The sequence below is a fragment of the Equus quagga genome, chromosome 5 (genome assembly GCF_021613505.1).
Source record: "Equus quagga isolate Etosha38 chromosome 5, UCLA_HA_Equagga_1.0, whole genome shotgun sequence".
NCBI lineage: Eukaryota > Metazoa > Chordata > Mammalia > Perissodactyla > Equidae > Equus > Equus quagga.
Window position 1 is genome coordinate 64,395,999 of NC_060271.1, and position 25,011 is coordinate 64,421,009.

Genomic DNA, 25,011 nt, shown 5'->3' on the forward strand with positions numbered 1-25,011 from the left:
GTTCTTGGATATGAGCACCAAAAGACAAGAAAAGAAAAAATAGATAAGTGGAACTACATCAGAATAAAAAACTTCTTTACATCAAAGGACACTATCAAATTTCTTTTGAATGAAAGGATGAAAAGACAACCCACTCACTGGGATTCATATAGCTGATAAAAAAGTTAATATCCAGAATATGTAAAGAACTCCTACAATTCAACAACAACAAAACAAACAACGCAATTAAAAAATGGTCAAAGGACTTGAATAGATATTTTTCCAAAGAACATACATAAATGCCCAATAAGCACACGAAAAGATGCTCAACATTACTAATCATTAGGGAAATGCAAATGAAAATTACAATGACACATCACCTCACACATATTAGGATGCCTTCTATTAAAAAGACAAGAGATAATAAGTGTTGATGAGGATGTGGAGAAAAGGGAATTCTTATACACTGTTGGCGGGAATGTAAATGGTACCTCTATTATGGAAAACAATAGCGAGGTTTCTCAAAAAATTAAAAATTGAACTACCATATTATCTAGCAATCCCACTCCTGAGTATATATTCAAAGTAGTTGAAATCAGTATCTCGAAGAGATATCTGCATATCCATGTTCATTGCAGCATTACTCACAATAGTGTCTAAGTGTCTGTCAACAGATGCATAGATAACGAAGATGTGGTATATATATACAATGGAATATTTTTCAGTCATGAGAAAGAAGGCAATCCTGCCATTTGAGACATGGATGGACCTTGAAGGTATCATGTTAAGTGGGATAAGCCAGACTGAGAAAGACAAATACTGTACGATATAGTTAATATATGGAATCTAAAAATACCGAACTCGTAAAAGTAGAGAGTAGAATGGTGGCTACCAGAGGCTGGGGTAGAGGAATTGGGGAGGTATTGTTTAAGGGTAGAAACTTGCAACTAGTAGATAAATCAGTTCTGGAGATCTAACTCACAGTAGAGTGATTATAGCCAACCATACTGTATTATAAACTTCAAAGTTCCTAAGAGACTAGATCTTACGTGTTCTCACCACAAAAAAGAAGTGATACTTATGTGACATAATAGAGGTGGTAGCTAACTTTTTGGTGATAATCATATTGCAATTTATAAACGTATTAAATCAACACATTGTACACCTTAATCTTACACGGTGTTATATGTCAATTATATCTCAATTAAAAAAACATGGTAGTACCTCAAAAAATTAAAAATAGAATTACTATATGATCCAGCAATTTACTTCTGGGTATAGACCCAAAAGAATTGAAAGCAGGGGCTGGAACAGATATTTGAACACTCATGTTTATAGGAGCATTATTCACAAAGACCAAAAGATGGAAGCAACCCAAGTATCCACAATGGGTAAATGGACAAGCAAGGTGTAGTATAGCCATACAATGCAATATTATTCAGTCTCTAAAGATAAGGAAATTTTCACACATGCTCCAACACGGATGAGGACAGTGTTAAGTGAAATAAACCAGTCACAAAGGACAAGTACTATATGATTCCACTTACATGAGGTACTTGGAGCAGTCAAATTCAGAGCAGAAAGTAGAATGGTGGTTTCCAGGGGCTGGGAGAAGGAGAAACGGGGAGTTAGTGTTTAGTGGGTACAGAATTTCACTTTTGCAAGATGAAAAAGTTCTGGAGATAGATGATGGTGATGGCTGCACAACAATATGAATGTTAATGGCAACAAACTATGCACTTAAAAATGTTTCAGATGGTAAATTTTATGTTATGTGTATTTTACCACAACTTAAAAATATTAAAAAATTAGAAATGACAACTGTGCAAACAGCTGTATAATAAAGGTTACCAAAAACAGCAAAAAAAAATTGATATTAATTTTAAAAAAAGAAATAGTCTGTTCTTACGGAGTTCATGAAAGGGGATGATTCCACCCCCTCAGTTCCAAGTGACACTGACAGAACCAAGGAAAGCTTGGGGCCTCCTCTGGGGGACCCCCAAAGTAGCTCACCTTATCCTGTCTAGTTCTGTTGTGGACGCTCACTGCCTGGGTGAGCTGTTCCAAATCCTTTGTGAAAAGAGATACAAAAACGGAAGGAACGACTGCATGGATTGGTCCTGTGGATGTTTGGAAGCGATGCACCCAGGTGTGGGCTGCCAGATCCAGGCTGGCCAAGAGCACCCTCTCTGGTAAGGTCGTAGCCATGCACACAGAGCCTGCACTCTGGCCAAGCAGAAGGAGGGGACACCAAAGGAGCAGGAAGAATGGAGCCAGACCAGCACTCTTACTGATCTTTTGGCTTTTCCGTTCTTTATTTGGTCTATTTCTAATTTCATACCCAGCTCCAGAATCTGACTGATATCCTAACTGTTCTGGGGTAAGAGGTCCAGTAGTGGCCAAACCACATAATCCGTGGGAGGAGAGTCCTCAGATTCTGAGGGCCTGAGAGGTACCGACCAGGGAAGCGCCTGGACCTGCTCAGGAGAGTCCCACCTGGATTTGAGGTAAGGAGGTTGCCAGTGGCTCTGGCCCCCGCCCTTGGTGACTCAATCAAGAGAAACTGCCTATGGGTATGACGCGCCCCAGAGCTTCACCCCGCCTGTGGGTTGCCCACACACTGCCTTCCCATCCTACCTTGTCGAACTGGCTCCTCCTAAGCCCCCTCCCCCCCCACCCCAGAAGATGTCATGAGACTAAGCAAGGACAACAAAGCAACACGTTTCTGGCTCAGCACCCAGCTACAGTGCCCTAACCCACAAACCTGTCTGTGATTTCTCGGGGATTCTAGCGTTTCTTAAATGTGCTATGAGCCAAGCCACACCTTACATTCCCCACAAAGACCATAAGATGTGGCTGGGGTGGAGGTGGGAGTCCAGGGCCATAGTAGGAGGTCCCTTCTGCTCATGGCCCCCTGAAGGTTGTGTGTCTGTGCATCCTCAGCATCTCTCCTACAGGCAGGGCCTTCCGGGATGTTCTAAGCCACCAAAAGTCACCCCAGGGAGTGAGGAATTCCTTCCACCCAGATGCATGCCACACTCCGCCTTCGTGGAGCCCTTTGTCTCTGGACCAACTCTGTTGGTTTCTACCATCTTTCCCAAAGCCTCTCTTCTTCTCAAGAAGTCCTTTGGTCCTTCCTGCAACCAGACTCCTGGCAGGGAGATCCCCCTGGCCTCCAGCTCTGCCCTCTATTCCTCTATTGCTTGAATCTATAAGCATTACATGGTTTATTTGTTTACAGTGGGGAATGGGGGTGAGTTTATATGGAATTGAGCTATAAGAGTATCAATACCAGGTACATCTCTTATTAGTTTGTGACCTTGGGTGAGTAACTTAATCTCTCTAAGCCTCGTTTTGTCTTGTCAGTTAAATGGGAATAAGAACAGCTCTTACCTTACAGGACTGATGGGCAAAGGCTGTACGGACACAGTGAATGTGCAGTAAATGTCATCTATCTTGTAAATAACTTGGAAGTCCCACAGCATATTCTGTAGTCATTCAGCCAGACTGAGCTGGGGCGTTCTCCCTCTCTGGGTCTCATGCAAGGAAGTGTTTGGTCTTGAACCAGCCTCAGACTTAGGTCAATGGAAACTTGGCCTCTGCCATGTTGTCAGGTCTCTTTACATGCCCGGGGAGGAGAGCAGGACAGGTAGGAAACACAGAGGGGGCAGGAAGCAGGTGTCTCTGGGGACCCCACACTTTACAGCCTCATCCAGTCCTCATGAAAACCCAGTGAGGTGGATTTTACTCTCCTCTTTAGTAAGAAACAATAACGAGGTGAGATGAATCATCAAATCAGAGAGATGAGGCAAATTTCCCAAGGCCACCTAGCTAATGATGATGGTGATGATAGAGTTGACATTTAAACACCGATTATGCACCAGGCACTGTTCTAAACACTTCACATATATTAACTCATTTCATCTAAACAACCACTTCTGAGTAAGTACTACTTTTATCCCCATTTTACAGATGAGAACTCCAAAACACAAAAAGGTTAAATAACGTGACTAAAGACACATGCTACTAAGTGACAGATTTAGGACTTGAATCGAGATGGTTTAGACCAGAGTTTAGCAAACTTTATCTATAAAGGGCCTTGTACTAAATATCTAAGGCTTTATCAACAGTTTCAGTACAAATATTCAACTCTGCCACAGTAGTGCAGAAGCGTCCATAGACTGTGTAAACAAATGAGCATGGCTATGTTCCAATAAAACTTTATTTGAGAATTCTCTGGCCTTTCGATGTGGTATAGTATACAGTTCATTCAATGGTGTTGCAACATTATTTACTGAAGGCATATTGTACACCAGGCACCATTTTAAGTGCTTGAAATACACCAATGAAAAACATAGACAACACCTGCCTTTGTATGAGCTTATCTTCCAGCAGGATTGGGTGGGAAAGCCGATAAATAATACACATAATAACAGCTGAATTATATAATACAGTTAAAAATGGTGAGTGCTGTGGAAAGAAATGGAGCATGGTAAGGGGAATGTGGGAGCAGGAGAGAAGCACAGGATGGTGAGTGTAGGTCTCACTGAGAAGGGGACATTTTAGCAAAGACTTTAAGGAGGTAAGGGAGTGAGCCATGCTGATATCTTGGAGAAGAGCTTTCCAGGCAGAGAGAACAGCCAGTGGAAAGCCCTTGAGGAAGGAGTATGACTGGTTTATTTAAGAAAGAGCAAGAGGTCTGTGTGGCTTGAGTGTACTGCATGGTGTGGTGAAAGAATGAGGTTAAGTTAATGAAAGCCTGATTTTGTGGGGCCTTGGAAGCATGGTGAAGACTTGCCTTTTACTCTCAGACATGTGGGGAACAGAATTGTGACAACAATCTGACTCAGATTGTAAAAAGACTGCTCTGACACCATGTTGTATCTTAGGGTCAATAGCTTTAGACTCAGGTTTCCTGGGTTTGGTTCTGACTCTAATACTAATTACTGGTCCAATATCAGGCAACATAATTAATCTTTCCATGTGTGGTTTCCACCTCCATAAAACAGAGATAATAATAGTATTTACCATGTAGGGCAGTAATGAGCACAAAATGAGAAAATTTAGGCAAACCACTAAATGTAGTTCTAGGGGCATAGGAACATCAAATGAATACCGGTTATTTTCATCATTGTTAAATTTATTTTCCTAATAAAAAATTACTGTTTTACTGTAATAAACTGTGAATGTGTGCTTACATACTGACACAGGTGTGTACACTTGTTCTGTTTGAGTTCCCATCTCTACAGCAGGCAGAGGAGCCACTCCCACCTCCAGGGCACTGCCACTCTCACAGGGTGGTGAGAAGTCACCATGGGGAACATGACCTCTCTGCAGACTGGGACAGCTTCTGGGGCACCTACTTTGTCATATAAAGTGCATGAAGAATTGAGATGTTTCCTAAGAAGGAAGTGTACCCACTGAAGACTGTGGAGAATGAAAAAACCAACAGGAGTAGAAACTGCCAGTGGTGATGACAAGGTGTATTAGTTACCTATTGCTGTGCATCAAATTTTTCCCAAGCTTAGCAGCTTAAAACAACAGACATTTATTATTTCACACAAGTTCTCAGAATCAGGAATCAGAAGAGTGGCATTAGTGAGGTGGTCTGGCTTGGGGTTTCTAGTGAAGTTGCAATCAAGAGGTCAGCCAGCGCTGCATCATCTGAAGGCTTGAATGGGGCTGGAGGGTCTGTTTCTAAGATTGTTCACTCACATAGCTGTTGGCAGGAGGTCTCAGTTCCTTACCCCATGGGCCTCTCCACAGACTTCTTGAGTGTCCTTATGACATGGCAGCTGGCTTCCCCAGGGGGAGTGAACAAAGACCAAGGAGGAAGCCACCATGGCTTTTATGATCTAGCCTCAGAAGTGGCACTATCACTTCCACCATGTAGCTTTTTCTTTAAAAGTAAGTCACTAAGTCCAGCCCACTCCCAAAGGAAGGAGAATTAAGCTCCACTTCTTAAAGGATAAAGTATCAGAAAACTTGTGTACATATTTTAAAACGACCACACATGGCATGCGAGTTTGGGGCAAAATAACATTGTCTTGGGTGACACCAGTCTAATTTTCAAGAAGTCCAAAACATGACTCATACAAACACATAGCAAGCATGTGTCAAAGATTTATCATTGTTAATAAATGAAGGGACCAGCAGGATTATAAAACTGGTCCAAAAGATAAGTCAAGGAACAGAAGATCATATAATCAGTCAGAAAGGAAATGGTGGAATAGGTTGGCTAACTTAGATTTTTAAAAAGTTGTTTAGTGAATTGTAAGCCAATAAAACTGCATCCTTTAGGGCTATCTTTTCTATCAAGCAGAAATAATTTGCAATTTATCAACCTTCTCTTAGTTCACAGAGTCTGGTATGTAATCCATAGTAATTAAGTCAAACAAAAGTATACATTCCCTCGAGAACTGAGTAATTGTTGGTGGGGCCTGTTTGGTGATGCTCCAATATGACATTGAAAGCACATGCAGTCATCATTTTGTCTTATTTTCAAGACAAGAACTTTTGTAACAGGGGTTTGTTTTATTTTTCTCACCTTCACCTTCTTAGCTCATTCATGCGTCGCTCCATCCATTCATTCTGCGTCCATCCCCTTTAAAGCACATTGCAGAGTGGGCAAAGCTGGCAGAGACTTTCCCTGGCTCCTCAGCAGGAGGTGGCCATGTACGGGCATCATTCTTCATTTGTCGCAATGAGGGAAGAGCTTTATGAAGCCCCACAGCAGTGTCCTGTAGGCACATGAGTGCAATTACCTGGGGTCTGGGGAATCGGAGAAGGCAGCCTGGGCAGATGGCATTTTACCCTTTTAGGTGAAACAGTCTCTACTTCTCTGTAAACACTTTGCAAGTGAAAGCCTTTTTAGCTTAAAACCACTTTGCCTGTGGGCCAGCTCCTTCCGGAGTTTCTTTTTTGTTTTGCTCTTTTTTGCAACTAATTCAGCATCATTTCTATTTGCTTAATTTATGGTCAATTTAATAAATTTGCATAAGGTGGCTTCTACATTTTTTATTTTTCTAAAGGTATTTATCACATTAGTGGCATTAGGTGAGTGGTGGGTTATTTCCTTTGAACAAGTTGGTATTTTATTTCTTCTTGAACGCTTTAAGGACTTTTTAGCCCGTAAGCCTGAACACAATTCTTTAAAATTTATGCCTTAACAATACAAGGTTTTTAACAGTACTCAAGAGATAATTAAATTGTTTGTTATTATTCACTGACCCTTACCTTTAACTCAGATCCATCACAGAGAGTGTGTGGAGCTATTATACTGCAGGAACTGCTACACAATCACGTATTATTTTACCAGTGAGGTACTGAAGAAAGATCATTCACAGACGGCAGGAGCTAGATTCTATTTCCTGAGGAAATAATCAGACACATGAGCAAAGAAGTTGATACAAAGACATCTTCATGATCACGATCATAAAGATCATGATCACAAGATTTTCAATAGTAAATAATAATAATATAAAGGACTAATAATAATTGATTCCTATAAATAAATGATGTTGCATCTATACAATGAAATACTATATGGTGTTGATGAAAATAATCCATAACCAATCTATAAATGAAAATTTGGGTGAGTTTATTCTGAGCTTAAATCTGAGGATTATAACCCGGGAGAGTCTTTCCACAAAGGAACAGAGCACTCCAAAGAAGTGGGGGTATACAGGATGGTTATATACCCTCAAAAAGTATGTTTCACATATGATTGAAATGTCCCTTTTACAATAGTCACGAGGCTGCTCTGTCAGCACAGTGATTGATGGAAACAGCCGATAGGCCTGCTGTCTCGGTGAACCCCGCAGGCTGGCAGGTCTGTTGCCTCGAGCTGGGTGGTCACAGATGAGCGCTGCAATCAGTTCCCACCCTAAAGAAAGATGCTTAATCTTTAAGGAGATGCCAATGTTGGGAGGGGGAGGGAAGTTGCACCTTTATCTCAAAATGTCTAAGCAGATATACAATGCATGCTCAATGGCCACAGTCAGGCCCTTTTGGAAAAAAAAGTCAGGCCGAATTAGGTTTATACCAAATGGCTTCCTCATATACTCCAATATATCCTATTGCTTGCCATTTTTATTTGTCAATGGCTATTCAATGTTATGATGTCATTATTCATATCTGGTATGGAAAGATATGCTGCTACTTTGCTATGAAACAAGCAGGTTGAAAAGAGTGTGGGTTCTATGATGCAGTTGTGTGAAAAGCTGTCAACAGTGACATGTATGCATGTGCAGACGAAAAAGTGTTTTCATTGGTTTTCTGATGGCGCACTCGCAGAAGACAAGTATTCACGTTTTTCTTTATTGCCAATCTGGATTTTCAAGTTTTTCGACAATGAATATAGAGACTAAACATCCCTTAAGCAGGAGAGCCCTCCCTCCAGCATCTTCCATAGGCCTGGCAAAGGCAGGCAGGAAGGAAATAAGGAAGGAAAGAGAGTTGTTCTAAAATCTGCTTTCTTTGAGCTGCTGTCTGCCCTGATGCCTTTGGATCTGGAAGGACCTGGAGGAGCTGAGTGCTCTCGAGGAACTGGAAAGCCCCTAGGAAGTTCCTCAGAACTGCCGGAAGAAGACGGTGTCCAGAACCTTCCTTCCCCGGGAGGGATAATGAGCAGCAGGTGTTTCTGGAGGCTCAGGGTGGTGTGAAATCTCTCTGGGAAACCCTGTTCCTCCACAGGTTGTGGCAGTTTCAGGAGCCCCTCCCTTGTGCTTTAATAAAAGGCATCCTTGCAGGAGCAGGCAGACACCACGGCTCCGCCAGGAGAAAGGAGGAGCTGAGGTGGCCTTTGGGGAGCTGGGCTTCATCCTCCCCTGCAGGACTGCGATTCTATCCTGACCCCAGACCTAGAATCCCCTGATCTGTGGGGGCTGTTCCCACGCCAGGGGTGGGGGAGGGGGGCAGAAGGGGAGGGAGGCAGTCAGGAGGCTGCTTGCCACCCAGCTCCCACCAGCTCAGTCTCCACCTAAGATTTTCTGTTTTTCTAAAATAGGAGTCTACACACTGTGAAGAGCAAGATGGTTCTGAGTGGAGCGCTGTGCTTCCGGTGAGTATCCGAACGTCTGATTCGGCCGTGTCACCGGGGAGAAGTGGTTCCAGGTAGACCTGTTGCCCAGCCTTTCCAGGGAGGCAGGGGCAGTGATTGCCCCAAGCTGGGGCTCTCCCAGGTGGGTGGGCAGCTGGGAAGTTGAGAAGAGCTCCTCACTGCCCTGAGAAAAGTTCTTGCAGCCTTCTTCAGATGGGGCAGGCTTCCTCATGGGCGTTCCCTGAGGGGAGGGGGGCCGAGTGAGTCACTCCGTGTAGAGCCGCAGCCTCCTCTATTCAAATGAGAGTGGAAGTCAGGAGCCTCGAGCCCTGCTGTTGCCACCCACTGCAGTGAAGTGGTGTCAGTCCGGCCACTCTGTTCCTCCTTGCTGCCCTTTGGGACTAAACCACCACAGAACTGTTCAGTCAATGAGTCTGTCTGTCCACTGGCCTGTACTGAGCCTGGCATTCTGCTATGCTCTGGACTTTGCAACAGTGAGTGAGACTGGTCCTAACTCTCACTGAACTCAGAGTCTAGTAGAGCTTTTCCCAATGTGGGTTCTGTGGAACCCCAATCCTATGCATTGCTGTATACAGTGGCGCTCCTTGATTAAGTAAATGTGGGAAACACTGCTGTCTATGTCTCCTTAAGAGAGAAGCATAGTGCAGTTCAGCATATTGAAGTAGAGATTTAGCTGTGTTTAGCCGACATTGGATCAATTTGTACACAGCGTGCTTTTTTCCATCTGACATCTGGAGAAACCCACTTTAGGATACATCTTTCACCATTTTCACAGGATGTCAGAAAATCAACTGAGACCATAGATGCAAAATACATTTGAAAAGTTAAATTAAAGAATTTTAAATTTAAAGAAATTCCTCACTTGGTAGGGAATATATGGCCAAGTGGAAGTAAATGCATCTTGATATCTTCAATAATAATTGAAGAATCAGATTTTAATCTGGGCAAAGCCTAAGTGATACTGAATTCATTGTCTTAGTTTAGCAATGGGGAGACTCAGGCTCAGAGAGGGCAGGGGATTTGTCTGTTGTGACTCAACAGTAACCAGTAACGGTAGCTGAGATGGACGAGAACCCAGGACCCTGACTCACAGTCCAGTTTCTTTTCCAACATAACACATGGAGGAGATTGGTTGGTGTAGAAAAGATTGAGTAGGGTGAAGGAGCAAATCCCAGACTCAGATGGGAGGCCGTGGAATGTCCCATTGGCGGGGCATGAGTCCAGCAGGACTGGGGGAGAAGGTTTGCAGTTACGTTGGGCGCAGTGGGAGAAGACGGAGACAAAGCCTGAGATGGTGGACTCTAGATCCCAGGCAACCGGGAGTGCCCACCCTTCCCCCGACTGTCATCCCCTGCTGATGTTTCAGAATGAAGGATGCGGCATTGAAGGTGCTTTATCTGCATGATAACCAGCTTCTAGCCGGAGGGCTGCATACAGGGAAGGTCATGAAAGGTTGGTGGCAAACCCTACTTCCCTAGGTCTCTACGCTGTCTGAGAGGAGGGGACCTGAACAGTCATGCAAATGGCACAGGCCTACAGACCCTGGGCCTGAAACTGTAAATGGGGCATCATAAAACCAGGCTCTGAGCAAGGACAAATTAAATACTACACCTTTCATCAAAGGGAGGACCCCAGTGCCCCCGGAACCTCTGTGCAGAGGTGGGATTGTTTTCCTAGATGAATGCTTTGTCATTCCCTCCTGGGTGAGCTTGGCTCAAACATTCCTCTTCCTGGGAGCCAGTGCTGAGGAGAGAACTAAAGCAGGCTCTCTGTGCCTTTATTCCCATTTGGGACCCGGTTTCTATTCCCTTACCTTGAGTCCTCCGCCTTCGGGATCCTCAGTCACTCAGAGTGGTCCGACCCAGAGAGGAGGTGGCACCATCTGGCCTCGTGCTTACCCATTCTGCCTCCTCGCAACCAAACAGGTCCTTCTCTCTAAAACAGCACACATCTGCCCACCTAGGATACCCTTATCAGGCGCTAGGGCCAGGCAGATCCCTCTGTGAGGACGTGTGTATGCACACGTGCATGCATGTATGCAAGTGAGTGCAAATGTGCGTGTGTGCACATGTGTGAGTGCATTGTGCATGCACGTGTGCACATGTGCGTGTGTGTGTGTGTGTGGTGTGGTAGGGGTGTGGTACAGAGAGGAATGAGACCTCCTCCTGCTTTCAGGAATCTCAAGGGGAGTAGAAAGATGTTCAAATAACTCTAATGGGAGGCTTATCTAGACAAGCTTCAGAAAAGAGGCTGGAGAGTTGAGGGGCATTAAAGAAGTTCCAACTCCCTAGGGAGTTAGAAAAAGCCCTGAAGGTTTGCCCCTGGGAGTGGGAGGTGGTACAATGTGCTTATGTGTCTTGACATCCACTGAACCAACTGGCACCAGTGTGACCACCTTTCCCTTCATGACAATCACCAAGAGGCTTCCCTTCTGCCCAGCCTGGGGACAGGACATCTCACATAGGTCCTGCTCCCCAAAGTCCAGGACTTAGGGAGAGGGAGGGAAAGGCCACCAAGGCCCCTGCATCTGGCCTCCCTCCTGTAGGCGAGGAGATCAGCGTTGTACCCAATCGGTTTCTGGATGCCAAGCTCTCTCCAGTCATCCTGGGCGTCCAGGGAGGGAGCCAGTGCCTGTCGTGTGGGACGGAGCAGGAACCGACTCTGAAACTAGAGGTGAGTCCTTTTGGGCATCCTCACCATCTGGCAACTAAACCAACAGACGTTGAACTCACTGAGACCTTGCAACCTGCAACCCCTCGGGATGTCCTTGCAGGGTTTTGTTGATGGAAGCTCTGCCTCCACGTGCCCTCAGCCCAGCCTCCTCACTGCCCCCACTTCTGCCCCTCACCACCATGCCCCTCTGCTCGCAGCCAGTGAACATCATGGAGCTCTACCTTGGTGCCAAAGAATATAAGAGTTTCACCTTCTACCGGCGCGACACTGGACTCACCTCCAGCTTCGAATCGGCTGCCTACCCGGGCTGGTTCCTCTGCACCGTTCCCGAAGCAGACCAGCCTCTTAGACTCACTCAGCTCCCCGAGGATGCCAGTGGGGATGACCCCATCACAGACTTCTACTTCCAGCAGTGTGACTAGGACAACATGTCCCTGAGAACTCGGTGGGCAGGGCCAGCTCTGGCAGGGGCAGGGGAGTGGAGGATGAGACCCATGGCAATCACCCTCCCCTGCTCTCAGGGCCCCCACCTCTCATTGGTTAGGCACACAGCCGCCCTTCCTTCACCTGGTTCCCAGTTTGGGTAAATTCTTCTGAGACTTGGGGCTCAGCCCACAGTTTCCCTCCTTGTTGGGTGCTGCTTCTGTTGTGGAACCTTACAAAAACCACGTGAGATAAACTGGGAGTCACATAAAAAGATTCCTAAGGGATCAGAATAGGGAGATCCTTCATCCTTGGTGGTAACTTATCACATGCTCTGAGCCCCACAGGCCAGCCCATACCCAGTTGAGCCTATCAGGGCCACCAGCTGCCCAGAGGAGGTCCTATCATTCACCACTGTGCGGGAGAGGGAGGGTCGTCGTAGAGTCAGGGACCCAAGGTCCAGCCCCCTCCCTCTTCCCTTTAATTTGGCTGCCATCATATGCTGCCTTTCCATCTCTACCCTCATGCTCTAGCCACAGGCAGGGGAGGATGTTGTTATCCGAGGACAAGGCTGCAGCTCAGAAGACCAAAGATGGGCAGGGCATGTCACACCTTTTGAAACCCAAGGTCAATTAAAATCCAAGATACTGGTGTCTATTCACATGAAAAGATGCTCGTGACATATTAAGTAAGAAGAGCAAGATACAAAGTAGCGTATCTTGTCATTCCATTTTAATTTTAAAAAATACTTATTTCTATATTTCTGCATAGAAAAAAGTCTGAAAGAGATTTTACTTCAATTTTAGCAATGTCAGGGTGGTGGTGTTATAGGTGATTTTCCTTTTTGTTCTTTTTATTTGTCTGTATTTTCTAATTGTTTTACAATGAAGATGGATTACTTGTATAATAATAAGAAAAATTAATCTCGAGGTAAACAGAGCAGATATTATTTCTGATCATTCTCAGCTTCCACTTCCCCTGAGTGAAATGCAAATTGAATCGAGCTCTGCTGCTTTGGTGGGTAGAATCAGAACACGGATCTCAGCGAAGCTGGGAAGGAGGAGGACGTGATGGGTTAATGTGGCCGGAATCTCCTAGGGAAGGAATTTACAAAAAGAAAAATCCTGAAGTGGTCACAGCCCCCTGAGATTCCAAGATATGGGATCCAGGCTCCAAAGGGGCTCCTTTGGAGGTTGAATAGTGTTCCACCCAAATTCATGTCCTTCCAGGAACCTCAGACTGTGGCCTTATTTGGAGATATAGTCTTTGCAGATGCAGTTAATTAAGAGCTCAAGCTGCATTAGGGTGACTCTAAATCCAATATGTCTGATATCCTTGTAAGAAGAGGTGAGGACAGACAGAGACACAGAGGAGACCCAGGGAAGAGGGCCATGTGAAGATGGAGGCAGAGACTGGAGTTGTGCTGCAATGAGGCAAGGAATGCCAACAACTGAGGCAACCACAGAAGCTAGAAAGAGGCAAGGAAGAACTCCCCAGAGCCTTTGGAGGGAGTATGGTCTTCAAGTCTCCTGAGCTATGAGAGAACAAATTTCTGTTGTTTGAAACCACCAAGTTTGTGGTAATTGGTTACGGCAGCCCTGGGAAATTAATAGAGCTGCCGATGATCCCGTCTCTTGGTATTCACAGCCTGAACCACATTGTGCCAGAGTTGTCCCTATGACCAATATTCCAGCAGTAATGTTATGGCACTCCTGGGATCAGGTTATAAAAGACACTGCAGCTTCTACCTTGGTCTCTCTCAGTTTCTTTGCTCACTTGCTCTGGGGCAAGCCACCTGCTGTGTTGCTGTGTTGTGAACAGCCCAATAGAGAGAGCTGTGAGGTGAAAAATGAAGCCTCCTGCCAACTGCCACGTGAGTGATCTTGGATGCAGCTCCACCAGCCCCAGTCGGGCCTTCAGAGGGTGCAGCTCTGGCCCGGAGCTGGACTGCAACCTGAGGCGAGACTCTGGCGTGGGGACCACCAAGCTGAGCTGCTCCAGATTCCCAACCCTCGGGAACTTGTCAGATAATAAATGTTTGGTGCTGTAAGTTGCTAAGTTTTGAAGTCACTTTTTAGATGGCAACAGGTAAATAATATACAGGGAAAGAGAAATGAATGTATTTATTTTATTATAATTGCAATTTTCTCCAATATTTTCATTTTCCTTCTCAAAATGAACATCAGCCCTTTTATTTCCCCGAATATTTTATTTAAAAGCTGGTCATTCTAAATCTGTTGAATATTCTCTGTTACTGCAAGGTTTAGACCTTCCTTGACTACCTTTGCACTTCCAGTCGTACTTGCCAGGGACCGTGACTCCAGTGTCCCTAGGGAAACCCTGGGGGGTGAGAGCAGAAGCCAGAGGAGGGCCCAAGTCTGAGTCCCAGGAATTCCCACTGCATCTCACCAGTCAGACCAGCCTGGCAGGTTCAGATTCTGCTGAGGGACCAGCAAGGGGACGGCCAGGCCCGAAGGGTCTGCCTCCATGGACCTCAGTGGCTCCTGATGTCCTTGGGCAGCCGGCAGCCCAGGGCTGCCAAGAACATAGGCTCCAGGTACCGGGCTGTGCTTCTGCAGACCCAGTTCGCACTCTCTCTTTGCCCACAGGCCCAGCCGTAGTCTCATATTGTCACCTCCTCCGAGAAGCCTTTGCTGAGTTGAGATCCCTGGTCATCTTCTGTGACAATGCTTTGTGCACACCTCTATGCTAACTTCCCCTCATTGTAATTGACTTGGTGTCTGCGGCCCCTAAAATGACGTCGAGGTCAAGGCTATATCCGTTTGTTTCCAAGCACCTTGAATAATGTTTGGCAAACAATTGGAGTGCAGTGAGTGTAGAATGTGGAAACTATTTCTCCACCTGGAATATTCTTTCTCTCTTCTCCACCCATCTAAATGGGCCCATCCTTCAGGGAGTAGCTGAACTCCCTCCTCATTCCTGAAGCTTTCTCCAGCCTGAAATGATTACTTCATCATTTGTTGGATGATAGAATTTAAAAGGGCTTTAGCAGGGATGAGCTGACATGAGTCAATTGGAAAAGGAGGAACGTGAAATGCTACCTTTAGGAATGGATGGGCTGGGGGACCCTGGCATCATGACTGTTCAAGTGAACAGATCTTGTGGCTTTAGATTTCTGCAATTTCAATATAAGCTCCCAACCTAGGCCTGGATTTACAGAGGTGCATGCCTGCATCAGGTTGAGTTGGTGCCCATTGCAGGTATTGAGGACTAATAGTTTGTCCTGAAGAGGAGAAACGGTCCCAAGATCAAGTCATAAAGGCAGAGGCTAAGGAGCTGAGGGTCTTTACCTGGAAGAAGCAATACACAGAGAGCCCCCTTCAAGCACTCAAAGGCATGCCTAGTAGAATATACTTGTTCTGTGTAATTCCAGGAAGCACAAGCACGGATGAATGGAAATTGTGCAGAGGCTGTTCTTCCTGTGTGACCCCCAAATTTTACCCATAAAGAGCACATACACTGTTAGGGTTTCTTCAAGTGGTTGAGAGGCCCTCGATTCTGGAAGTGTTGAAGCAAAGCCTGATTAACCTACTTCTCAGGGATGCAATAGCATGAATTTCTCCGTCTGAAGGGAGACTACAATGTCATGTCTAAGGCCCTTTCAATTTGAGGAATTTATCTTTTTACTCTCGGAGATTCTCTGCCTCTCTTGTCTCCAGTATGCCCTTGGCCTTCCGATTCGAGAGTCTGGTCTTCTTGATTGTCTTTTCAATTGTTTGTAACTTAGCTCCCCAGCTGGACTGTAAAGCTACTTAACAACAGGGACCATGTTTTGGATGTCTTTGTCACATAGCATGTAAATGCTCGGTAAACACTCGTTGATTGCCTGGCATAATACGCCATGCTTTGGTTCTTTCTTTGGTGGGATAAGAGATTGGGAGAGGGGATGAAGAATGACTAATGGCCTTAGAAAACAGAAATCTGGTCTCGTCCCTGCCCACCTTTTCTTATTTCTCACTTTTCAGGCAACTGAGTTTTGGACTGACCTCTCCCACTTCCTCGCCAAGTCCTTTGTGGAAATTTGCAAATGACCTAAGAGGGAGAATTACAATAAGGCTCTTGGTCCCTAGAGAACACTATGCCCAAGCTTCTCTGCCCCATGTGAGTGGATGGATGGACGGATGGATGGACGGATGGATGGGGAGATGGATGGACTGAGTTGAGTAATGTCAATGAGAGGCCTGAGTGTTCTTTACTCCTGCCCTGCTGACACTGTGTCGTGTGCCCTAGTGGTCCAGGGCACATGGCACCTGCCCAGTCCCGGGATGGATCTAAGGTCAACGTCCTCCGTAGACGGGTTTCCTTAGACACTCTGTCTTGTCAAGCTGATACCAGCTAATAGAAGGTGTTGTAAAGCAGAGACTTCCCTTTCATCTTTCCAAACAGGGCCACACTCACAGTGCTGACAGCCCTGCTCTCACTTTGCCTCACTGGCTGCAGCCTGGCTTCAGGCATCAGAGGTTGATCTGTCCTTAGGCCCCTCAGACACACTCACTCTTGCCTCTTCCACCTCTCTAAGCCTAGAATGGAGCCCCATGGGCCACCAAAGGGATGGTGATATGAAGACGTCTGACCCCAGCACTGTTTATCTGGCGGCCAAAGCCACCAATAACAATGTCAATGACAGTAGCTATGAGCAGGGGCCCCGAGTCCAGCTTCTGCCAAGGCTTTATGAGTGACTCTCTCCCCGTCCAACAAACACTCATTAATGCCCCCACCTTCTTATTATCCATACTGTGCTGAAGACATTGTGAAATCCCTAGGCTCTTCTTTCCCATTCTGGAGCCAATTATAAAGATTGCTGCAGGCCTGACCCACCCTGATGGGACAGTATAAACTCAGTGTACATGCCCTGGAGAAATCAGTCACAGGTTCCAGGCACCCAGGATCTGCAGGTCAGTGGCGGACAGGCCATATTCTCTCTCTCTTTCTCTGTTTTCTTCTCCCTTCTGTTAATATCTCTGATATGCCCCCTCCCTTAACTCCTCCTAGCAAGCTCTCTAGATAACAAGGTATCCCCTCCACAGAACACTGTGGGATGCTAAATAAGTCTAGGGGCACATAGAAGAATTTGAAGAGAAGGTACAAGTTAAGTCAAGTTAAGATTTTTAAATATTTAGCATCATAGATTTTGGAAAGTAATTTCAAAGAAATCATCCAGGCCAGTGGTATTCAACAGTGTTTGGTGAGACTTGGGGGTTTTTTAGATATGTCCCAGTACCTGCGTCAGTGGTCAAGGAAGATGCTAGCAGGGTTCTAGTGTCTTCATCACTTCCTCATTCAACAAAAGTAGGTCCCTTTTATCCATTTTACTTTCATTAGGTTTCTATGGAAAATTTCATTGTGAAACTTAGCTTTGAAAAATACTAACCTTGCCCAGCCTCTCATTCCAGTGATAACAAATTGGATGCCCAGGGACAAAAGGGGACTTTCCAAGATGGCAAGATAAGCTGGTAGCAGAGCTGGGTCTGGAATGCAGCCTTGCCATTCAAACCTGCGGGGTATGTTTCTATGTCCTACGTGCAAGAACCAAGTGAAACACACTCATCAAGTAAATCGGGGCCAGATGGTGGTGAAATGGGCAGCCACTGTAGATTCTAGAGGTGGGCAGGGGTGCGGCGAAAGCAGTATGTAGCACGTGAGTCCAGGCACATCCGTAGGTTGGGCTGGATTGAAGGTAGAAAAACCAGGAATACGGGCACAGGTCTAATGTCTATTATGAAAACTTATATTTTAAAGAATTATCTATTAGAACTTGTTGATAAATCAAACATAAAGTCAGGAGAAATGGGAGAGACTGTCAATGACTCAGGTTTTAAATCTCACTGACTAGAGGAATATTATGGCAGTGAGAGAAATGAAGTTGGGAGGGATGAATGGGCAAGGAAGAGAAGATTAATTTGACCTTGGGTATATCTGGTTGAGTGTGAGGGCAGGATGTCCAAAGAAGGATGTATTGTAGACTGCTGGAGAGAAAGTAGGATGTTCAGTCTGGACTTGGGAGGCATTAGACCAAAAAGATCACTGCAGCGGCAGAAATGGATGAATTGCAACATAAGAGAGAGAAGTTCTTAGGACTTTGACTTGTGATTTCCAGCCTCAGGGATGCCCCCATAAGGAAGGGAGAATCTGCAATGGACCTAAGAAGGGGAAAATGGATAGGTGTGAAGGAAGTTGATCAATGTCAAGTGTTCTGAAGTAGGGGCAGCCAAATATCAGAGGAATCAAGAGAGTCTTTCAATTTAGCTCCACAGAAGTTAATTCCAGGCTTGGAGAGAGCAGATTCCCTATAGATAATGTGTAGGAGAACCAGGAGGCAGTAGGGGGTGTGATGTGCAAAGGAACGTGGAGAAAGCCCAGGGCTACTTGGTGGTGTTTGATCCAGGACAGGTGCATTGAAGAGGTCTGAGGCAGCCAGAGATGGTGTCCAAGGAGGAGTATAGGCCAAAGTCCAGTGAAAGGTCACCTGGGGACAAGAGGGAAGGGAAAGCTTTGGGTATGGAATGTATGGTGCATTGGGAGGGACCATGGCAGATGCTCAGCACCAGAACCCCAGGCTCTATCATGGACTAGAAGCTGGCTTCTCACTCCTACTCACTCCCTCATGATCTAGTCAGACCTCAGGCAGGGGGTCCCTGACATGGGTGTCTTTAGGAGAGATATTGGGATTTGGGGTTGCATCAGGACAGGAGTCTTCACGGGCCCCAGAGAATCCTGCTGTACTGGACCAGCACTCAATTTCTGCTGGCTCTTTGAATGGACCCTGACCAAGAGTGCAAGTCATCAGCCTGCCTGTCCACAGGGTCCCTCCAATCAGTCTGCCCTGGCCAGATCTTGGCACAGCTACCAGGCTGCCTGTAGTTCTGGTGCTACAACCGAAGGAGCCCCAATTGTTTGACGGAGAGAGAGCACGGCATCAAGTAGGCTTGCACTGAGGCCAGGCTTCTGTCGGACTCTGTGGGCTGAGGGATAAGCTGGTCCTTTGCTACTCAAAGTGTGGCCAGGGACCAGCAGCATTAACATCACTTGGTTGTGGGTTTGAAATGCAGAATCTCAATTCTCACCAACCTAGGGAATTAGAATCTGTATTTTCACAAGAGCTGCAGGTGATGGGCATGTTCATTAGAGAATAAGAAAAACTGAGCTAGCGTAGCAGTTCCCAAGCCTAGCTGATCACTGGAATCGCTTGAAGCCCTGCCAAATCAGAACCTTCAGCCCAGAAAATAGTACTTATCAAGAGTCCTCCAGGTGATTCGATAGGCAGGCGCGCTTGGGAGCCAATGACTTTGACTGAACAATTCATTTTTAAAAAAACTAAAACTTACTCTATACTACAAAGGAAATTCATGTTCATATAGAAAAAATGTTGACTTGTTAAAAAAATAAAATAAAAGTCAGTGTAATCTGTCAGCCATAGTTGAATAACAATGCCATAGCAATATTGGCAATCTTTGTTTCTATGCATGTGTGTCTCTCACTGTGTGGAATTAAAGGGAATCATAATGTACACACTATCTATAACCTGCACTCTTCACTTAATGTATTTTGAATATTTTTATATCATAGAATGTTCTTCTACAATAGCATCTTTAATGTACACATACTTTCTTATTTACTAAGTCTGCCATTATTTTTTAACCAATCACCTATTATTGGGCATTTAGATTATTTCCCACTTCCAGCTATTATAAAAAATGATGCAGTGAATATCTTTATAACTAACCATTTGGGCAATCCATTATTCTTCCTTAGAATAAGGGCAACAGGTAAAATTACAAAGTACATAGAATGCTGGAAGACTTTAATTCACGTCGCCAACACCCATCCAGAATTTGCGCTCCTGTCGGTGGCCTGTTATCCTTCAATCTCACCGACTCTTAGACTCCCACTGCAAAGCCCAGGGATAGGAAATGACTTGTCCAAGGTCACCGAGTGCTAAAAGCCCCCTCGGCTATAATCCTCTAACACCCAGGCCATGGAGCTCAGTGCTGCTGCGGTGGCTGGAAGTCCTGCTGTAGCATCAACCTGTTCCTCCTTACCGGCTTCCCAAAATGTCCCTCAGTGTTCCTCTCCCCATCTCTGAGCCCTGCTCCTTTCTTCCCATCTTCCTTTTACCCATCCCCTCTTATTTTCTGCCTTCTTCTCTTTTTCATTCACTTTTCTCTTCTTACTTGGTGGGAATCAGATCTACTCGGTAAACTCAGCCTTAGCCATCCTTGCATTGTACTTTTCTGGGCTATTTTTCAACCTCTACTGTCCTCATGACCTGATTAGCTCTGTGTTTCTTTCCATGATAGACTCCATATTGGCCTTTCTGAAGGTGGTCTTGTTAGGGAAAAGATCTAGGGCAGGATAATCCAACCAGAAGGAGGGGAGCTGTGGGAAGCTTTGTGCTCTGGGGTATATGGGGATACTGGCTTCAGTTTAGATCACTCACCCTCAAAAACACAAGAGTCTCTATCTCAAGCTTGTTTCCCATCTGGAGTAGAATAGGGGAGTTGGGATGGTCTCTCTTTCACAATCTTGGCATAGTGATCCAGTCCCTCGGAACGATGCTTTCTAACTCTGTGGGGTGACCTGCTCTTCCCTCAGCTCTGGGCCTAACCCACTGCTAGGAAGGGGAGGGCAGGAGCATGGTGATGCGATGGACAGGCCAGGAAGTAGGACAGGGTTTGAGCTAGGCTCATTCTCACACTGTGAGGCTAGAGTACATCCCACACCAGTTTCAGCCGTGGGAAGTCCTCCTGTTCTCCGGTCTCCCAGGGCTAGCATCAGTGCACGTGTCACAGGCTCACACCCCTGCCTGCCCAACTTGTTCCCATGCGGCCCCACGTGAAGATCATCTAGAGCTGCCTGGAGCTTGCTGGGCTGGGGGAGACCTTGGTGGATTCTGGCAGGCCTGTTATGCAGAAGCAGGCTAGTGGGAACTATCCACCCTGTGACTAGGTGACTCAGGGCTCTCAGGGTGTCTGTTCCCCGGCTCCACGGCTGTGTTTCTCTGACAGCACTTCTCTACTTTCAGCAAGAACCAGTCACCCCTGATTGCAGGAATGTGCTCCCTCCCCATGGCACGATACTACATGTAAGTCTTCCTGGAGTCCTCCCTTACCTAATCGTGGGTCTGGGGATGACAGGGGAAGAGGGAAAGAAGGCTGAGTCAGAGGGATGAGGCCCCCTCTTACCCTAGAATCTCAAGTGCCCCACAATTAAGCTTAATCATCATCACAACAATAGCTCTCTTTCCTGAGCATCTGCAAGATGCCGGTCCTTCTACTGCCTCGCCTCCATCCTGAGAAATCTACAAGAGGAGCATTGCTAAGCCCCTTTGACAGCTCTGGAAACCTAGGTTCAGAGAGGTTATGTCACACAGAGCCAGGACTCAGATTCCACAGTCTCTGTGCTGCTCCATCTTCCTCTCTCTAAAAGCTCAGAGACAATTTTGAATCTCAATGACAGAGACTGGCCTCTGTGGCCTTTCCTCCCAGTCTGAGCTTCCAACCTTTCCTTGCATTTTACCTCATTCCACGTTTGGGTCTTTAGCTCTAGCTCACCACTTCGTTGTCTGTAATTTTTGTTGTAAACGACCTCAAGCCCTTTAAGAATGAGATAAAATAGGATTGACCTCTGGCATGCATTTCCTCAGCTCCTCCATGAGCTTGTCCTGCCATAGACATGGGGGGCCCGAGGAGGGCTCCAAGAAGTTACTGCTTGGCTGGGAAGGCGAGACGTGTGCACAAAACACACAAATGACAAAATAGAAGTCAACCCTTTGGGGAATCTAGCTTGGGTTCTGGTTTCCAACAGACTGTTGCTGGCAGACAAGTTATCTACAAGTCCTGGTTGTGCAGGCTGGAGGGAGAATGCCAGCAGGCAAGCCCAGGCTCTTTTCAGATCTTTATTTTTATTGTACAAGTGAACCTGTTTTAAACACATGCAATTATTAGCTAAGGGTATTATAATTAGCTGTTATTGAGAGAGAAAAATCTTTTGGAGGTGGTGGCATTGGCCCAGAGGTTTTTCCCTGGAAGGTTTTGCCCAGGCCCTGAGAGCTGCTGACGAATGTCTTTGAAACCAGCCAGACGACTGAGCTAATAACTTGCTTGACCTTGATGTTGCACACGCTCACCAAGGTTTCTCCCCAGCTTCCTTGGCACGTATTTCCCCTCCCAGGCTGATCATTAGAATCACAGCCAACCTCAAATGACTGTAATCAGGCCCTGCTCCAGCTCTCTGCTGACCTCCTCTATTTGGCGCCCATAACGTGGACCCACCCCAGAGTACACCTCACCCAGAGAGGGTGGCCATGTTGGCATACTCACCATCACATAGGATTTTTTTTTCTGATTTGTGAATTTTCTTCTGTAAAAAGTCTTTAAAATATCTGAAAGACAAATCACACTTCATTATACACTTAACTAATCCCTTTACTGCAGAGAATAAATATTTATGAAAAATGGGGCAGAGCCAGAAAATCTGAGATAAGGCTCGCCGTATCCCAGACATATCTGAGCCTCATCAGGAAATTTCTCAGGAAGTTATGGAAAAGGGTGGCATAGTCAGGCAAACTCTACCCCTCAGTGAGAAGGCCCTGGCTCCCCTCCCCACCTGACAGGAGCCAAGCCTGGCAAAGGGAGGAGGTGCAGCCTCTGAAAATCAAGAGCCCCAGGGGGCCTTCCCTTGCCTTAAGGCTGACCTGGTCTTTATCTGCACTAGTGTGGAGCAGTGCCCCCCTTCTCACCTGGAGAAGGGAGAAGAACCCCCAAATGTTCAGTGTGATAATTCAGAGCATGGGGGTGGGAAGCTTGGGGGCTCAGTGGTCCTGAAGGGAGTGGGCCATCAGCACTGCCATCCTGTTCCAGAATTAAGGATGCAGATCAGAAGTCTCTGTACTTGAAAGCTGGCCAGCTCCTGGTGGGGGATCCTGATTTGGACAACTGTTGTGCAGGTGAGCATCCGGGGCCTCCATTCCCTGGGATTGCCCATGCTCCATCTACCACAGGCTCTCCCTTCTCCTTTCGCCTTCCTCCTACCTCCAGTGGCAGTGAGAAGATGCAGGGAGCAGCTGAGGATTTCACCTAGGGAGGGGGTCATCACCTCTACAGGAGTTCCAGCTCACCCAGCAGCCTGCATGCAGGTGCCAAGCCGGGTGTACCCTGGCCAGTTCCTTCCTGCCTGAGCCTTAGCTCACCCACACGCTTGTGATCTGGGGTCTCCTAATCCCCTGGCTCTCTTCTCTCTTCCCTCCCAGAGAAGATCTGCATACTTCCCAACAGAGGCCTGGATCGCACCAAGGTCCCCATTTTTCTGGGGATCCAGGGAGGCAGTCGCTGCCTGGCATGTGTGGAGACGGGAGATGGGCCTTCCCTGCAGCTGGAGGTGAGAGATAGCACCCCATTCTAGGACAACCTGGAGAACTGGCCTGGCTTCCAAGATGCTCTGGCATCTCTGTGCCCATCTGTGGATTCCCGGCCAGGTCCACACGTCCCTCTCCTTCAGGTTCCCACCATCTCCTACTGTAACCCGGTGCTAAGACCTTACAGAAGGCCATCCCCTGGGTAAAGACCCTCCCTGTCAAGTCCCTCATTGGCCAAGCCAGAGGCCTCCAGGGCTGACATCTCAATCAGCAGCCTCATCCTGCAGCCGGCTGCCTTGCCCCAACAGGATGTGAACATCGAGGACCTGTACAAGGGCGGTGAAGAGGCCACACATTTCACCTTCTTCCAGAGAAGCGTGGGCTCTGCCTTCAGGCTCGAGGCTGCTGCCTGGCCTGGCTGGTTTCTCTGTGGCCCAGCTGAGCCCCAGCAGCCAGTACGACTCACCAAGGAGAGTGAACCCTCACCCTGCACTGAGTTCTACTTTGAACAGAGTAGGTAGGGAGGCAGGACTGAGTTCCAGGCTGGTGCCCCCAAACCAAGCTCATCCTGCTCGGGGTCTGTGGTGGGCAGAATAATGGCCCTCTAAAGATGTCCTCCTCCTCATCCCCAGAATTTTTAAATACGTTACCTTACAAGGCAAAAGGGACTTTGCAAATGTGATTACGTTAAGGATCTTGAGATGGGGAGACCATCCTGGATGGTCCCAGTGGGGCCAATGTAATCATAAGGGTCCTCCTAAGAAGGAGGCAAGAGGGTGACAGACAAGAGAGATTGGAAGATGCTATGCTGCTAATTTTGAAGATGGAGGAAGGGGGCTATCAGCCAATGAATGCAGGCAGTTCCTAGAAGCTAGAAAAGGCAAGGGAATGGATTCTCCCCTAGGGCTTCCGGAAGAAACATGGCCCTGCTGACACCTTTAGTCCAGTGCCATCCGCTTCAGACATCTGACCTCCAGAATTGTAATGTAATAAATTGTTATTGTTTGAAGCCACTAAGTTGGTGGTAATTTGTTACAACAGCAGTGGGAGACTAACATAGGGCCTTAGGAGGCCTTGGTGTGCAACGTTTAACCCAATGTTTAATGTGTGCAATGTTGAACGCAAAGGGCATGGGTAACTTGGTGAGTTTTTCTTCTTCTTTCTTTTAATGAAAAAAGGAGATTTATTGGCACAAGCGTCCCAGTTCATTGGCTTCAGGCATAGCTCATCCAGGTCCCTAGGCATATCAGAACTATTATTCTTACCCTCTATTTTCCATTCTCTCCCTCCTTGTCTGTGTTCCACCTCCTCTGGCGTGCAAGTATGTGTGATGGCACCAGCAATTCTAGGCTTATCTCTTCAGAAGTTTAAGTCAAAAAGCAAGATTTCTCAGCTTTGGCACTACTGACACTTTGGGCCAGTTAATTTTTTGCGGTGGAGACTGTCCCGTGCATTGTAGGAGGTGCAGCACGACCCTGGCCTCTGCCCACTAGGTGCCAGT

The 25,011-nt window shown here is 46.5% G+C and overlaps 2 protein-coding genes across 3 annotated transcripts; both read left to right on the top strand.

The window, feature by feature from the left end:
• Nucleotides 1-8,925: 8,925 nt before the first annotated feature.
• On the top strand, nucleotides 8,926-14,186 carry IL36RN (interleukin 36 receptor antagonist). Its single transcript, XM_046662651.1, has 4 exons — nucleotides 8,926-9,040; nucleotides 10,407-10,492; nucleotides 11,586-11,713; nucleotides 11,911-14,186. Exons 1-4 carry the CDS (start codon nucleotides 9,012-9,014, stop codon nucleotides 12,133-12,135), a joined length of 468 nt encoding a protein of 155 aa, XP_046518607.1. The 5' UTR covers nucleotides 8,926-9,011; the 3' UTR covers nucleotides 12,136-14,186.
• Nucleotides 14,187-16,965: 2,779 nt separating this feature from the next.
• On the top strand, nucleotides 16,966-24,523 carry IL1F10 (interleukin 1 family member 10). Of its 2 annotated transcripts, XM_046663505.1 has the most exons (6): nucleotides 16,968-17,052; nucleotides 17,551-17,658; nucleotides 21,180-21,239; nucleotides 23,017-23,102; nucleotides 23,406-23,533; nucleotides 23,819-24,523. In XM_046663505.1, the coding sequence occupies exons 3-6, from the start codon at nucleotides 21,208-21,210 to the stop codon at nucleotides 24,029-24,031; spliced, it is 459 nt and encodes a 152-aa protein (XP_046519461.1). In that variant the 5' UTR covers nucleotides 16,968-17,052; nucleotides 17,551-17,658; nucleotides 21,180-21,207; the 3' UTR covers nucleotides 24,032-24,523. The 2 variants fall into 2 exon arrangements, with proteins under 2 accessions (XP_046519460.1, XP_046519461.1); XM_046663504.1 differs by lacking the exon at nucleotides 17,551-17,658 and having other exon boundaries at nucleotides 16,966-17,052.
• Nucleotides 24,524-25,011: the final 488 nt, after the last annotated feature.

Coding starts and splice junctions, on each gene's coding strand:
- IL1F10 (XM_046663504.1), top strand. CDS start 21,208: ATGTGCTCCCTCCCCATGGCACGATACTACAT. Junction 21,240..23,016: donor CCCATGGCACGATACTACAT/GTAAGTCTTCCT, acceptor ATCCTGTTCCAG/AATTAAGGATGCAGATCAGA. Junction 23,534..23,818: donor GGCCTTCCCTGCAGCTGGAG/GTGAGAGATAGC, acceptor TTGCCCCAACAG/GATGTGAACATCGAGGACCT.
- IL36RN (XM_046662651.1), top strand. CDS start 9,012: ATGGTTCTGAGTGGAGCGCTGTGCTTCCG. Junction 10,493..11,585: donor TACAGGGAAGGTCATGAAAG/GTTGGTGGCAAA, acceptor TCCCTCCTGTAG/GCGAGGAGATCAGCGTTGTA. Junction 11,714..11,910: donor AACCGACTCTGAAACTAGAG/GTGAGTCCTTTT, acceptor CTCTGCTCGCAG/CCAGTGAACATCATGGAGCT.